Raw genomic sequence first — 17,492 nt, forward strand, 5'->3', positions numbered from 1 at the left:
CCCCCACACATTGACTCAGTACCGGTACACCCTGTATATAGCCTCGTCATTGTGATTTTATTGTCTTATTATTTATTTTTTACTTTAGTTTATTTAGTAAATATATTCTTAACTCTTGAACTGCACTGTTGGTAAAGGGCCCGTAAGTAAGCATTTCACAGTAAGGTCTAAACCTGTTGTATTCAGAGCATGTGACAAATAACATTTGATTTGATTTAAAACTAGTCTTGGGAAGACCCTGATTTATCATGGAACACATCAGTCTATCATCATGATATGGTGGTCCTGCCTGTCAGCAAAATCTGGACTCCTGAACTCCATGTGACTAATGGGTGAGTCCACTAACAGAATACAATAACTTATGTTATGTTTCATTCATTTTAGGAGGCTTGGTGCTGGAAAAGCACACTTCTAGATTTATCTCAGTCTTATTAGTATCATGGTTATTATATTTATTCCGCCTATTTTAGAGTTTAAATGATTTAAGTTACTAACACGAAACCAACTTCCAAATGTTCAGACTGCCCCCAACATAGAGTGCTTGCATTCAGAATTGTTATAACATTTAGACTTTTTGAACTATAACGTTTTTTAAATGATCATAAAAGCTCTATAGGGTTGAATGGAAAGTATTTTAAATGATCATAAAAGCTCCATAGGGTTGAATGGAAAGTATTTTAAATGATCATAAAGGCTCCATAGGGTTGAATGGAAAGTATTTTAAATGATCATAAAAGCTCCATAGGGTTGAATGGAAAGTATTTTAAATGATCATAAAAGCTCCATAGGGTTGAATGGAAAGTATTTTAAATATGCTCTTACACCAGTCAAGCTATCGACACCAACCAGCATTTACATGTTCAAACTGAGCCAACTTAGATTGTTTTTATACAGATTTGTTATACTATTTAGACTTTCTGAACTATAACCATTTAAATGAACATGGATTTGAATGAGAACCATAGGAATACACAGTAAGCTATTCAAAATGTTTATCAACTATAAGCATTGCATAAATTAGCATGAAATAAAACTCACCAACAATAACTCTTGAACTGTTCAAGCAAGAGACGCCAAACCAACTTTTACATGTTCACTAGATCAATCTTCACTTGTCTGTTTAGAGTGGCCAAATGTTTAGTTGTGACAGTTTTAGTAGATCAATCCTCAGTTGTCTGTCCTCAACCTCTCATGTCTAAAGAGTGCAAACAACGATGAAGCACGGCAACAAGGATTTGCTGGTGCACAGCAACGGGACTATAGAGCACATGGTCATCATGAACACTGTGGTGGGCTGTGAAGTCAATCTGTACAACTACCCCTTCGCTTCAGATTTTTGTGCCATCGGAATCAATGTATGGGTATTTAGTGGTAAGTGCATCACTTCAATCCTCATTCTGTCTGCTAAACCGCTCTTGCACACTTATTACTTACCAAAGATCTTAATAAAAACAAGATGTTACAAAAACAACTAAAACATTTTTAAATCTGTATAGCCTACTTCAATTCAGTATATAATGCAATTCAGTTTATTTGTCATCTTTGGAATTTTCTATGCTCTCTGACTGTCTAGTTTTTATTTTTGGGCTGGACACAGTAAATATTATTTTTGGTGATTTTTTAAAATTGATTTTTATTTGAATTTATTTTGGGCAACAGACATATACAACTAAATGTACAATGTGGACCCAGAGGATATCACACTTGAAAGTATTAATTAAAACGTTTCCAAAGTGGTCCTCAATGATAAAAACAATAACACATATAATGATTAAAAGTCAAGACAAAGTTATAAACCACCATAAATACATTAATTTATATTGACATCCCAGAAAAGTGGCACAATTCACTGCCCTTCTCCTTAACCTTAAAAATCAACCATGTTCATTTCACATTAAAACAATCTATTAATTGAACATCATTCCGATCCTTCAAATAAATACACCTGACCAGCAGTAGGGGGCACAAGGGGCAGTGGATTGGTTTCCCTTACTTAGACAACCTTGTCCAAATGAAACATTTTGCCTGCTTTTTAAAGCTATTTTTACTTTTTATTTGCTTGATCTCCAAGAGAAGGCTATTCCACAGACAAATGCCTGTATGGAAAAACGTGCTCCTCGCAGTACTGTTTACTCTTGGGATTTTACAAGACAATAACACTAACTCTGGTATTGAGACTGTGTTGGTTATAGACCATTTCAATGTGGTTTTTCATATAACCTGGAGCGCGATTATTTAAGATGTCAAACATATGATTAAGTTTAAGTTGGTCCACTCTGGACTCCAAAGGCAACAAGCCCACCTCCCAGAACTCCTGTACCCCAATGTGGGTCCTCGCGGGGACATTCAGCATATACCTTATAACATTATTTTGCATGCCCTGCATTCTCTTTTTCAGCTTTTTTGAAAGCCCACTATAACAAGCAGAGCAGGCATAATCAAAATGACACTGAATCAAGGTTGAGAGAAGCAGTTTCTTAACTTTAATGTTAAAATATCTAGTGTTACGATATAAAAATGTCAATTTGTTTGCCATTTTAGAAATAATTTTAGCAATCAGGTCTCCAGAAAGGGATTGATCTCGGAACACACCAAGATAAGTTACACTTGTTTGAGATTCAACCTCCTTGCCTGCACAGTTTACCGTTATCTTGTCAGCCCTAAGCAATCTACGTTTTGTTCCAAACAAAATCGATTCAGTTTTTCACAAATGTAGTGACAATTTGTTGTCAGACAACCAATCTCGAACAAAATGCAATTCCTTACTCAGGGTCTTCTTTCTGTAAACTGTATCCTTCCCTGATGTTTATTTATTTATTTCACCTTTATTTAACCAGGTAGGCTAGTTGAGAACACCTTTATTTAACCAGGGAGGCTAGTTGAGAACAAGTTCTCATTTACAACTGCGACCTGGCCAAGATTAAGCATAGCAGTGTGAACAGACAACAACAGAGTTACATGGAGTAAACAATAAACAAGTCAATAACACAGTAGAAAAAAAAGAGTCTATATACATTGTGTGCAAAAGGCATGAGGAGGTAGGCGAATAATTAGAATTTTGCAGATTAACACTGGAGTGATAAACACTGATTAACACTGGAGTGATAAATGATCAGATGGTCATGTGCAGGTAGAGATAGGTGAGATGCTGGTGTGCAAAAGAGCAGAAAAGTAAATAAATAAAAACAGTATGGGGATGAGGTAGGTAAATTGGGTGGGCTATTTACCGATGGACTATGTACAGCTGCAGCGATCGGTTAGCTGCTCAGATAGCAGATGTTTGAAGTTGGTGAGGGAGATAAGTCTCCAACTTCAGCGATTTTTGCAATTCATTCCAGTCACAGGCAGCAGAGAACTGGAAGGAAAGACGGCCAAATGAGGTGTTGGCTTTAGGGATGATCAGTGAGATACACCTGCTGGAGTGCGTGCTATGGGTGGGTGTTGCCATCGTGACCAGTGAACTGAGATAAGGCAGAGCTTTACCTAGCATGGACTTGTAGATGACCTGGAGCCAGTGGGTCTGGCGACGAATATGTAGCGAGGGCCAGCCGACTAGAGCATACAGGTCGCAGTGGTGGGTGGTATAAGGTGCTTTAGTAACAAAACGGATGGCACTGTGATAAACTGCATCCAGTTTGCTGAGTAGAGTATTGGAAGCTATTTTGTAGATGACATCGCCGAAGTCGAGGATCGGTAGGATAGTCAGTTTTACTAGTGTAAGTTTGGCGGCGTGAGTGAAGGAGGCTTTGTTGCGGAATAGAAAGCCGACTCTAGATTTGATTTTAGATTGGAGATGTTTGATATGAGTCTGGAAGGAGAGTTTACAGTCTAGCCAGACACCTAGGTACTTATAGATGTCCACATATTCTAGGTCGGAACCATCCAGGGTGGTGATGCTAGTCGGGCGTGCGGGTGCAGGCAGCAAACAGTTGAAAAGCATGCATTTGGTTTTACTAGCGTTTAAGAGCAGTTGGAGGCCACGGAAGGAGTGTTGTATGGCATTGAAGGTTAGATAGCACAGTGTCCAAGGAAGGGCCAGAAGTCTACAGAATGGTGTTGTCTGCGTAGAGGTGGATCAGGGAATCGCCCGCAGCAAGAGCAACATCATTGATATATACAGAGAAAAGAAGCTGATACCAGTATGGCTGAATCATCAGCATAAAGCAAGAGTTTGTACTACTGTGTCTGGCATATCATTAACGTATATAAGAAATAAGAGGCCCTAAAATGGATCCCTGCAGTACTCCACAGGATATTTCTTTGGCCTCTGACAAAACCATCACCATTACATACTTGTGTTCTGTTGGTCAGATAGGTGGATAAGTCAAGTATCAGTGGAATGAGCCGTTCTAAAGCCAGATTGGAGTTCATAAAGAAGTTTGTGCTCCAGAAGGTATCCCTCAAGTTGATTAAAAACTTTGAAGGTGGTGAGGATTGACACAGGCCATTTGTTTTACTGCTCTTCTTGTGGAGTGGAACCACCCGGGCTGTTTTGAGATCCTTGGGAAATGTACCACTACTAATAGAAAGGTTTACAATATGCGTTATCATTTTAGCAGTGGCACAAGGACTACCCTTTATGAATCTTGCAGGAAGGTTATCCAGCCCAGTTGCTTTGTTTGTGCTCATTAAGCATAGTAGATTGGAAACGTTGTCCTCTGTTACCATGCACAGCTCAAACAAATAATTAGTGATACCTTTGGTATGGTAAAAGTTGTTAATGAAAGACTGGCCATAGTGTCCAGAGCAGGTGGGTAACTTCTTAACCAGAGATGAGGCTATAGTGGTAAAACAAATGTGGTAAAATCAGTGGGCTGGACACAGTGGATATTATTTTGGTGCTCATTAGTGGGCTGGACACAGTGAATATTATTTTGGTGCTCATTAGTGGGCTGGACACAGTGAATATTATTTTGGTGCTCATTAGTGGGCTGGACACAGTGGATATTATTTTGGTGCTCATTAGTGGATATATTATTTTGGTGCTCATTAGTGGGCTGGACACAGTGAATATTATTTTGGTGCTCATTAGTGGGCTGGACACAGTGGATATTATTTTGGTGCTCATTAGTGGGCTGGACACAGTGAATATAATGGTCCACATAAATGTTGGATTGGATCAGTCCTTGGATTTTTGGCTGTTTTTTCTCGGTTTCGGGAAGGAAAAAAATACCATTACACCATTGTTTGTAAATTATAATAATAATGATCGACAATATTTACTGCAAGTTATCTTCCAAATGAATGCCTGCCAGAATTTATCAAACAGCTTCTTAGGGCCATGATTGACAGCTAGTATGAACTTGAGAAACATTGCTTTGATATTGATGACCTTAGAACCTGATACCAGAGCCACTGTAAGAATGGATCCTATCAGTGATGTTGTTACACCAAAGTGGCTCCCTCAGAAATATTAGTTAGGCTACTACCACTGTAGTAGGGTTTAAAACGTTGACTACTTTACTCAAAATCATTTCTCATTTAAAACAGTTTTTTTTAATGTGATGGTTTTTCCATCCATTTAGTTTTTCCCATCCTCTCCTGAGAACCCAGATAAAACCGAACCAAGAGCCAAAAATCATGGAATCAACAGGAACCAAATACGTTACACCCACAATGCCTATTGATAGAAACACATATTTTTTTTGTTATAAGCTATGTTATGATCTATGAATGACTGAACTAGTATCAAATATCTGCTTTTCCAGGATGTGGCATGTTCCTGAACTTTGGGAAAGTGAGCACAACTAGTGCAAACCGTGGAGACTGGCTAACCGAGGAGGTGGAACTCAACACTAAAGGAGGCAGAGATGATCGCAACTATCTATGGGTTAGTGAGAGCTTCTGGTGATTTCAGTAGTTTATGTGGGACATGTAGAGTAAAGTATCTTTATCTATGGGTTAGTGAGAGCTCCTGGTGATTTCAGTAGTTTATGTGGGACATGTAGAGTAAAGTATCTTTATCTATGGGTTAGTGAGAGCTCCTGGTGATTTCAGTAGTTTATGTGGGACATGTAGAGTAAAGTATATTTATCTATGGGTTAGTGAGTGCTCCTGGTGATTTCAGTAGTTTATGTGGGACATGTAGAGTAAAGTATCTCCATCTATGGGTTAGTGAGTGTTCCTGGTGATTTCAGTAGTTTATGTGGGACATGTAGAGTAAAGTATCTTTATCTATGGGTTAGTGAGTGTTCCTGGTGATTTCAGTAGTTTATGTGACATGTAGAGTAAAGTATCTTTATCTATGGGTTAGTGAGTGTTCCTGGTGATTTCAGTAGTTTATGTGGGACATGTAGAGTAAAGTATATTTATCTATGGGTTAGTGAGTGTTCCTGGTGATTTCAGTAGTTTATGTGGGACATGTAGAGTAAGTAAAGTATCTTTATCTATGGGTTAGTGAGTGTTCCTGGTGATTTCAGTAGTTTATGTGGGACATGTAGAGTAAAGTATATTTATCTATGGGTTAGTGAGTGTTCCTGGTGATTTCAGTAGTTTATGTGGGACATGTAGAGTAAAGTATATTTATCTATGGTTAGTGAGTGTTCCTGGTGATTTCAGTAGTTTATGTGGGACATGTAAGATACTTTACTCTTCCTGTTTTTAAGGGCAGAGTTTGAACAACAATTACACTCAAAAAAGACAATACGCTTGAATCAACATTAGCTAGATGTACACAACCGATGGTGAAGAATGTGGACTCATTGACATTAAAAATCTGAAAACGCCTGACAGTTTGATTTTGAAGTGTAATGCTCTTCCCTTTCAATGTCAAACTAACGTTTAGATGCAAAAACGCTTTCTCTCTGGCCTACCCATCTGTCTTCACAGGTGTCGCTGAAAATGCGGTCCGAAAACCCATTTCTGTCCCTGGTCCTGCCCAGTATACTGATCATTGTTTCAGATGTGGTGAGCTTCTCCTTGCCACTGGGAGGGGGCGAACGTATCCCATTCAAGGTTACACTGGTTCTCAGCTTCATCATGTTCCTCATCATCCTCAACGACCTACTGCCTGGAGGAGGCCAGTGCAGCCCCATCATCCTCAACGACCTACTGCCTGGAGGAGGCCAGTGCAGCCCCATCATCCTCAACGACCTACTGCCTGGAGGAGGCCAGTGCAGCCCCATCATCCGTGAGTGTCCTGTTTAAACAGGGTTAAACTGTTACATCACAACAAAACACAACAGCCGAGATCATCAATAAAACATTACATCATACAAGACCTCACTCTATTATTACAAATGTACAATATAAAATCCACCACAACATGACAATGTGTGTGTTTATGTGTATAGAGTGCATCCATATAACACTCACACATCTCTCTCGTTGTTCTCCATAGGAAAGCACTTCTGTTTCTGTTTGGTCATCCTGGTGTTGAGCACGTTGCAGTCTATGGTGCTCACACGCCTGGCTAAGTGTGGCACTCTCTGGCCCTGCAGCCTCTCCAAGTCCAAAGACTCACTGCTTAAAGACACAGACAATGAAGAGGGTAAACTTTTTCATTATTCTGTCATCTCAGTTATCCACAGAGCAAGATATATTTTCATGGTTTCCAAAGACATTAACAAAACGTCCTTATACAACCATTTATAACCTGACCATGAAGTCATGATGACGTTACTGCAACCAGTTTTACTGGGGACCCCATAAATGACTTTCATCATCATAAACTAGTCAAGTTGTATTTTAATGCTCAACCTTCCAAATTCAATAATGATACAAATCTTTTTGTAGTTACCTGTGATCAGAACATGTTCAGCTGCCAGCATGCATCTGTGTCACAAACAGTGTGAAGCGTTGTAAATAGCCTAACTAAATCGTCTGGAAAGAAGCGGGCGGGGCATAGGTTAAGTCTGCTGTCACGATTGGATTAGAACAAGCGCATCTCTCCCTCTCTCACTTCCTGACTGTCATTCCCCGGCACCAGTCACACATATGCCGGGTTCACGTGCTTATCGATACTTCCTAACTTGTTGTAGTTGTACACCACGGGAGGTTGGTGGCACCTTAATTGGTGAGGACAGGCTCATGGTAATGGCTGGAGCGGAATAAGTGGAATGGTATCAAATACATCCAACACATGGTTTCCATTCCATTAGCTCTGTTCCGGTCATTATAATGAGCCGTCCTCCAGTTAGCTGCCTCCTGTGTTATACACCTACCTAGAGAAGAACCTTTTAACCACTTTCAGGAACACGTGTTCTGTCAACACTGGCACTAAATAATGGAGGAACTCTAAACCAGGCACAGCAACCCTGGCTACTGGCGCCGTACAGACATCATCAGCTGCTGTAGAATCACACAGGGTCACAGATACATTATCAGTGTTTCCGGCCCAGAATGGAGCCAAACTTTAACCAGAACATTCAACACTGGCAGACATTTGATACTGGCAGTTTAACAAGTCATCAACAGATACGAGTTTAATATTATTCATCTTAAATTCCTCACTAAATCCTGTGCATTTTTAGCTGTCGGGATCGTTTCTTAGCTTTGATCAATGCGTGAATGAGTGAAGGAACATACAGATGCGTTGTGAGATGTGCTCTGAGTGACGGCGCAGTAATGTGCGAATGAGGTATGTTCTTTACTTGCATTTAAAGCACACTTCTGGGTTTTCAGATCGCGAGTAAATCCAATTACAACAATCAACAAATGTCTTCATTTTTTATCTCTTATTTAATAGTGTTATATTTAAGTAATAAGGCCTGAGGGGATGTGGTATACTGTATGGCCAATATATCACGGCTAAAGGGCTGTTCTTAAGCACGTCACAACGCAGAGTGCCTTGATACAGCCCTTACCCGTGGTATATTGGACATATACCACAAACCCCAGAGAGGCCTTTTTGCTATTATAAAACTGGTTACCAACAAAATTAGTGCAGTAAAAAGGTATGTTTTGTCATACACATGGTATACGGTCTGATATACCACGGCTGTCAGCCAATCAGTATTCAGGGCTCGAACCACTTATTTTATAATAACTTATATATAACTTTTTTCCTTTCTCTTACTTTGTCTAGTATCCAAATCTGATATTACTGTCATCAAACTGAAAGCCTCCGAGGAAAAGAAGAAGAATACAGCCCTCCAGAAGGTGGTGAAGTTTCTCGACAAAATGGCTGCACAAGATCAGAAAAAAGCAAGACGCCATCGCTTTGCCAACAAAGTGGACTTGATCTGTTTCTGTATCTATCTCACCGTCCTCATCGTTTACGCAGTCCTCATTTTATATTTCTCCTTTGGTTCTTCATGTGAGATCAACCATTTAGAATTCTGGGAATACTAAATTGTTAATTTGCTTTTAACAAAAATATTTAAAGAAATGGTGGTCATATGATAGAGAAAGCATTCCTATATCGTTCCTATTGTGGCGTCTGTGAGAGCACGGGCAGTGCCATTGAGGCAATCTCCATTTTGAAGTAATCCATTTTCTTCTTCTACTATTTCTATGAGTTGGTAAACAAACTGAAAGAGGCATCCTGCCACATGTAATGAACAGGTATAAAGTTAAGGTTGATGATCTACTGCCACATGTAGTGAACAGGTATAAAGTTAAGGTTGATGATCTACTGCCACATGTAGTGAACAGGTATAAAGTTAAGGTTGATGATCTACTGCCACATGTAGTGAACAGGTATAAAGTTAAGGTTGATGATCTACTGCCACATGTAGTGAACAGGTATAAAGTTAAGGTTGATGATCTACTGCCACATGTAGTGAACAGGTATAAAGTTAAGGTTGATGATCTACTGCCACATGCAGTTATGGAATGTTTGCTCACAATAATTAATTGGCTGATCCCTACTGATGACCCGAATGGAATCATGTGATCCTTCCTTCAAAAATGGTTCAAGTCCCATGCTGCTGCCAATGCTAATACAGGTGTTTGGCCACAAGAGGTCTCTATCATTCTCTATGGTTTGGTCACCACAAATTTTGCAAGAACTATCAAAAAGCTACCTTTTGAGCTTCTGTGTGGAAAAAAAATGTATTTGTGTATTCTTCACTAGAGCTTTACATTTACATTTACATGTCTAAAAATAGATAGTCATATGTGAAATAATGCATTTAGCAATTAGAATTCTAATGAATACATGGACAGTGGACTGTAGCTGTAGTATTAGTAGTGTGGAAACAAATCAACAGTGTGTTATTTCCTATAGAGGCAGTGTGAAGGCCTTATATTATCCCCTAACTAAGCAGGTTCTCAACCTCAGGCTGAGATATCAAATAGTCTCTCGATCATCTCCTCCACCTGCGCTGGGCTGTATTTGTGGTATCTCTCAGGGTGTTTGGAGAAGTCATGGTCACATCTGTGTAAAGTACAGGTAAAGGACCATAATAAATGAATATCACTGTACCAGCGTTCTGTATGAAATTCTTACTGCACATCAATATTGGACAGTGCTGAATTAAAAATATACTTGACATACAGTGCCTTGCAAAAGTAATCATCCCCCTTGGCGTTTTTCCTATTTTGTTGCATTACAACCTGTAATTTAAATGGATTTTCATTTGGATTTCATGTAATGGACGTACACAAAATAGTCCAAATTGGTGAAGTGAAATGAATAAATCAAATGTAAAAAATATAGAACGGAAATGGCTATGAAGCCCCTAAATAAGATCTGGTGCAACCAATTACCTTCAGAAGTGACATAATTAGTCAAATAAAGTCCACCTGTGTGCAATCTAAGTGTCACATGATCTCAGTATATATATATATACACACCTGTTCTGAAGGGCCCAGATTCTGCAACACCACTAAGCAAGGGGCACCACCAAGCAAGCGGCACCATGAAGACCAAGGAGCTCTCCAAACAGGTCAGGGACAAAGTTCTGGAGAAGTACATATCAGGGTTGGGTTATAAAAAAAAATCAGAAATTTTGAACATCCCATGGAGCACCATTAAATCCATTATTTAAAAAATGGAAAGAACATGGCACCACAACAAACCTGCCAAGAGAGGGCCGCCCACCAAAACCCACAGACCAGGCAAGGAGGGCATTAATCAGAGAGGCAACAAAGAGACCAAAGATAACCCTGAAGGACCACTTTAAGCCGTACACTCCATACAGCTGGGCTTTACGGATGAGTGGCCAGAAAAAAAGCCATTGCTTCAAGAAAAAATAAGAAGACACTTTTGGTGTTCACCAAAAGGCATGTGGGAGACTCCCCAAACATATGGAAAAAGGTACTCTGGTCAGATGAGACTAAAATTGAACTTTTTGGCCATCAAGAAACGCAAAAAATGCAAATCCAACACCTGTTTCATCACCCTGAGAATACCATCCCCACAGTGAAGCATGGTGGTGGCAGCATCATGCTGTTGGGATGTTTATCATCGGCAGGGACTGGGAAACTGGTCAGAATTGAAGCAATGATTGATGGCGCTAAATACAGGGAAATTCTTGAGGGAAACCTGTTTCAGTCTTCCAGAGATTTGAGACTGGGATGGAGGTTCAACTTCCAGCAGGACAATGACCCTAAGCATACTGCTAAAGCAACACTCGAGTGGTTTAAGAGGAAACATTTAAATGTCTTGGAATGGCCTAGTCAAAGCCCAGACCTCAATCCAGTTGAGAATCTGTGGTATGACTTAAAGATTGCTGTACACCAGCGGAAGCTATCCAACTTGAAGGAGCTGGAGCAGTTTTGCTTTGAAGAATGGGTAAAAATCCAAGTGGCTAGATGTGCTAAGCTGATAGCAACATACCCCAAGAGACTTGCAGCAAATGGTGGCTCTACAAAGTATTGACTTTGGGGGAAGGGTGAATAGTTATGCAAGCTCAAGTTCTGTTTTTTGTTGTCTTATTTCTTGTTTGTTTCACCCAAAAATATTTTGCATTTTGAAATTGGTAGGCATGTTGTCAAATGATACAACCCCCCCAAAAATCCATTTTAATTCCAGGTTGTAAGGCAACAAATTCAGAAAAATGCCAAGGGGGGTGAATACTTTCGCAAGCCACTGTAGATATCAAAACATACATGGTACACCTCAGAGTTTCAGCTACAGTATTTGAAACATATAATTTATCCAACCACTATATAAGTATTTCTACAAATTCAATTTTATATGCAATGGGCAAATTATAAATCAATACCATGTTGGCAATTCCTTTTCGGTCAATGGGGTGTACATTTAGTTATTTTGATTTCCGAGTCAAAACGGAGTGAAAAAAAACTGAAAACGAGAGCCTTATACCCATCGAGTCACTTCCTGTGGAAGGATCAAGGACAAAGACATCTACACGTAAATACATTACATTCCTTACGGGCGGTGGTTCGTGAACAAAGTATTATTATTATTTTTTGAGGGTCGTTTCCAAATGTACAATAAGTTTGACTCTTTGTCTCTTCCTCCCTTTATCTACCCCTCCCTCTCCATATGTGTACCAAGCCGTCATATCTTGTCAGTCCACTAGGGACCTTTGTCTCATGTAAGTGTGTGTGTGAATACTGTGTTATTATTTAGTTAGTTAGTAATTAAATCAATTTGTGTAGTACTGAATAATCAACTTCTTCTGTGGTGCCCCAAATTCCTAATGAGTTAATTGTTACACGATTCATTTAATTGGGTAACAATTAAACACAGTTAGTTGATTCGATAAATAACAGTCATCTCATTAATGCAAGTCACATCACAACACCCCTCATCCTAAATTTTGCTCACTCTTGTTCAACAGCACTTTGATTGAATCAATTTCATGTTTCAATTTGCATCAAGTGTGGTTTTTATCCACTAGATGGCAGTAATGTTCTACCATTGTAACCTAAATAAATTGTCATGACACTGTCTCACTGGGCATTTCCTAATGTGAAAGGTTTGCTGCAACTCTGCATGATTATGGCAGTAGCGTGATAAAGATTCATAGCCCAAGGACCGAACCAACAGACACAAACAACAAACAGAAGACTGGGTGCCCTTACACATAAAGTCTTGGACGATGTAGGAGTGCGGTGTCAAAGCCTGACAAATCGTGTCAATACAATATATAATAAGCCAAACGGATCCTCTATCGGCCCCAAAATGTTTTTTGAAGCTCATTAAAGAAGGGCGTGTGGTCAATGGTGAGAGCTTATGGTGAGGCAGGAAAAGACTGACACCCTGAGTGTTTGCATGTGTGTTCATTTCTGGACTGATGTAATGGATATAAATTCCATTAAAGAAATGCACTAGAAGGTGAATATAATTGCTTCAAACCACACATTGCATTATATATAGTTTTATTGCTGTTTTAAGGCACCTATTGTAGACATACTGCCTAGTAGCCAACGTAACTTGTGCAATCCTGACTTTTTGTTTTCACAGCATCTCCACGAACAACAGACAAGGAGCCAGAGATCATCAGACACCAGTGGATAACTGAAGTACCCAAAAAGACCGTAGCTGTCATACTGACAGAGACTTGTTAAAGTATCAAGTACAAGTCATATTATATACTGAAGTGGTGCAGCGGTCTAAGGCACTACATCTCAGTGCAAGAGGCGTCACGACAGTTCCTGGTTGGAATCCAAGCTGTATTACATCCGGCCGTGATTGGTAGTCCCATAAGGCGGCAGGGGTAGGTCGTTATTGTAAATAAGAATTTGTTCTTTAACTGACTTGCCTAGTTAAATAAAACTATTTAAATAAACATTAAGGGCAGACGTGCGTTCTGTTTGCTATGTTGCAGAACAGTTTGTCCCGAACAACACGTTTTCCAAATATGTTTGCTCCCGTTTTGTGGGTGCGGCGAAGTGTGAATTGAAGCAATGAATGACATATTTAAAGGGCAGTGGCCATGCTGACAGTGTTCCCCAACCCCTCCCATTTATTTTTTTACTGGTCGTGCATCACAGCACCGTTTCCATTCAATTGAACCATCCAGAACGTAAACACGTACTGACCGCAGCCCTGGTTTCCCTGACACAGATAAAGCCTCGTCCCAGACAACGACAAAAAGCACTTTCAATAAATCATCTCCACTGAGCTTGATTTTTACTCTAGGACTAGCCTCAATCTGTGTCCATTAGCAGCAACAGAAATATTACACTAAGTAGGTGTAGGTAGGTACAGAGCCATAGTGGGCAAACTATTCTCCAACTTGCCACTAAAATTACCATGACATTCTCATTCATTATTTAGTTTTATTGTGGCCATAGAACCTTTGGGTCAGCATAGCACCCACCAAAATTGTAATGTCAAACACCCTACGAGAGTTTTTAAACCCAGTCTCTACGTTCAGCGGTGTACACTTTTAACATTAGGATATCCTGTGGGAGCAGCAAGAACATTTTAGCACGGAGGTTGCTAATAGGTCAAAGAATATGGCTCCGTTTCACAACCAGGGGCAAATGAGCAAGATTTACTACATTGAAATTAGGACTGTGTTTTCCTTCTTTTTTTTTAACTCTTGACCCAAAAACGACTGGAAAATGGGCTTTCTGTTCACGTTACATTTTCAAACAGCTCCATACAAGTGTGATCTGTTACCTTTCAGTAGAGGTGGTAGTACATTACTGTCATCTAGTGGAGGACAAATTGTACAACATGGATATTCTGTACATACACTACAATTCTGCCATTTTTGAGACTTGACCCAGGATTAGGACCATGCCTTTGGGCAGTTCTTTTCTAAGTGGTAACACCAATTACATAAAACTCAGTAAAAAAATAAAAAATAATGAATTCTCTCTTTCCTAAATTAGCCTTGGATGGAGATGGGGATTTGGACATGTGGTTTTATTTAATTCTCCTTACTGACCAATGATTATGCCAGCGATTCTGATCAACCATTAATTCATACATTGTGCCCCTGGCCTGAGAGGATGGAATTTCAATATGTAGCTAATATACTGTAGTAGGCTAATGTTAACTAGCGGCACATCGTTGCCCATGAAAGGAAGTTAGGTTGCGAGCAAGCATTTTAGCCAGGTAGCCTAGGAAAACAAAAACAAAAGTGTGTACTGTATGACAGAGTCATGAAAGACAGGAGGATGGCATTGGCGTTTCTCTACAAGTAGGGTGAGTCTACATGTTTTTTCAACTTTGCATGCACACGCACACACAGTCTTGTACAACTAACCTTGTGGGGACACACAATTCAGTCTCATTCAAAATCCAATTTTCCCCCTAACCCGTACTCTAACCTTAACCTTAGCCCTAAACCTACTAACCCTAACACTAATTCTAACCTTTACCCTAAACCCCCTAGAAACAGCAGTTGAACTTGTGGAGACAACAAAATGTCCCCAGTTGGTCAAATTTTGGTTTGTTTACTATTCTTGTATAGTTAAACACGTCCACACACAAACAAATCAGTACTGAACAGCCACATAATTCTACCCATGCCTCGCTACTGGTAGCTGATTTTGGTAGTTACCTGTATGTAATTAAGCTATAGAATAAGTAGTACATGATTGTAACAATAAAATAAAACTGTGTGTATCTGAAGAAGTCTTCTTTTAAAAGTGGCACGTTTGGATGTCTGCCTGTTTATATAAGCCTCAGTTATTGGTAGGACCAGACCGACATAACTCAGGAATAACAAGTGTCTGTTGCTAGTAATGTAGTAGATAAAAAGAAAATGCTTCAGCCACTAAAATCAGCATTAGTCAGGGTGAAAGCCTGTCAACAAGTATATAAACACTCTCCTGACTTCTGTTGATAACTACATCCATGTAACATATCTGCATGCATTTCTCGACAAATAGTATTTTTCTAAAGGATTGTGCTTATTATAAATTCCTCCTGATGTGTGAAGGGATAAATACATCATGGGCCGGTTTCCCAGACACAGATGAAGCTATTACTGTGGAGAACGTGTGTCTGGGAAACTGGGAGTTATTCTGCCATGTTTACAGACTAGAGATGGCATGGAATATCCTCTTCTCTATGGCTCTCAAACACACAGTAATGGAACATTTCTGCTGAAATGCAGAACACCATATCATCCATGACCCATCTACTGTGGTCATGGTAGAGGTGCAGTATACATGTGGACCCCCAAAGTACATCTGGTTATTCTCAACAGAAAAGTCTGGAAATGATTCAGTCGTTCCTGATGCTTTCATCAGAGGAAGGAACCACCATGCTAAGTGGGTGGGGGTTATATCCTGCCTGTTTGGCCCTGTCCGGGGGTATCGTCGGGTGGGGCCACAGTGTCTCCTGACCACTCCTGTCTCAGCCTCCAGTATTTATGCTGCAGTAGTTTATGTGTCGGGGGGCTAGGGATAGTCTGTTATATCTGGAGTATTTCTCCTGTCTTATCCGGTGTCCTGTGTGAATTTAAGTATGCTCTCTCTAACTCTCTCTCTCTCTCGGAGGACCATGCCTCAGGACTATCTGACTTGATGACTCCTTGCTGTCCCCAGTCCACCTGGCTGTGCTGCTGCTCCAGTTTCAACTGTTCTGCCTGCGGCTATGGAATCCTGACCTGTTCACCGGACGTGCTACCTGTCCCAGACCTGCCGTTTTCAACTCTCGAGAGACAGCAGGAGCGGTAGAGATACTCTGAATGATCGGCTATGAAAAGCCAACTGACATTTACTCCTGAGGTGCTGACCTGTTGCACCCTTGACATCCACTTTGATTATGATTATTTGACCCTTCTAAACATCTTTTGAATTTTGACCATCTTTGAACATCTTGGCCATGTTCTGTTATAATCTCCACCTGGCAGAGCCAGAAGAGGACTGGCCACCCCTCATAGCCTGGTTCCTCTAGGTTTCTTCCTAGGTTCTGGCCTTTCTAGGGAGTTTTTCCTAGCCACCGTGCTTCTACACCTGCATTGCATGCTGTTTGGGGTTTTAGGCTGGGTTTCTGTACAGCACGTTGAGATATCAGCTGATGTAAGAAGGTCTATATAAATAAACGTGATTTAATTTTGATTTGAACCCTTCTGATGTTATACATGAACACTATGACATCAGAATTATTCTCTAATTTAAACTGTGGGTAGTTTCATATGTCCAGACAATTAGTCCACAACCAGCTGTCAAAACAAGCTGCTTCATGAGCCACTAGTGAGGAGATAGCAACCTTTCTGCATTACCCAGAGAGGAGACAGCACCACTGAAACCACAATGCTGTCTGGTGCCCATGCATGATGACATTTCAAATAAACCAACTCAATCCCTTTTGTATTATTGTCTGTATGCGGTCTGTATGCTCAACAATATGATAATAGCCTATGGTCCTATTGAGGTCCAGTGAAACATATAGCCAACTACAGGGTATAGAGGCAGGTGGAGGTGCAGTACATCCACTTCTGCCTAGTAATTAGTAATTACCTGTCTTTGTGGGTTGTTGTTTACACAAGATGGTGAAATGAATCCTGGGAGGTTAATTTAAAAACTCATTATTTTGGGATTATAGCCAAGCACATCCTGTACAATATCGAGGATAATATTCTAATGTAGACAGTTTGTGGGGGTGTGTATGTTCTCGTGGAAGACTGCTGTGACCACATGTTCCAGGGCAGCCTTTATAAGGGTCATCCCAG

At 40.1% G+C, this 17,492-nt stretch overlaps 1 protein-coding gene across 1 annotated transcript; it reads left to right on the plus strand.

Annotated features, from left to right (window-relative positions):
• The first annotated feature begins 5,722 nt into the window (after positions 1–5,722).
• LOC135530820 (uncharacterized) lies at positions 5,723–13,422 on the plus strand. The gene is made up of 5 exons (XM_064958993.1): positions 5,723–5,830; positions 6,829–7,129; positions 7,340–7,489; positions 9,026–9,256; positions 13,319–13,422. Exons 2-5 carry the CDS (start codon positions 6,841–6,843, stop codon positions 13,420–13,422), a joined length of 774 nt encoding a protein of 257 aa, XP_064815065.1. The 5' UTR covers positions 5,723–5,830; positions 6,829–6,840.
• Positions 13,423–17,492: the final 4,070 nt, after the last annotated feature.

This window comes from Oncorhynchus masou, unplaced genomic scaffold (genome assembly GCF_036934945.1).
Source record: "Oncorhynchus masou masou isolate Uvic2021 unplaced genomic scaffold, UVic_Omas_1.1 unplaced_scaffold_1433, whole genome shotgun sequence".
NCBI lineage: Eukaryota > Metazoa > Chordata > Actinopteri > Salmoniformes > Salmonidae > Oncorhynchus > Oncorhynchus masou.

Bases quoted from the DNA above. Each gene is read 5' to 3' on its own strand.
- LOC135530820 (XM_064958993.1), top strand. From the start codon at position 6,841: ATGCGGTCCGAAAACCCATTTCTGTCCCTGGTCCTGCCCAGTATACTG. The intron at 7,130-7,339 runs GTGAGTGTCCTG...TGTTCTCCATAG, and splicing joins CCAGTGCAGCCCCATCATCC to GAAAGCACTTCTGTTTCTGT. The intron at 7,490-9,025 runs GTAAACTTTTTC...TACTTTGTCTAG, and splicing joins AGACACAGACAATGAAGAGG to TATCCAAATCTGATATTACT.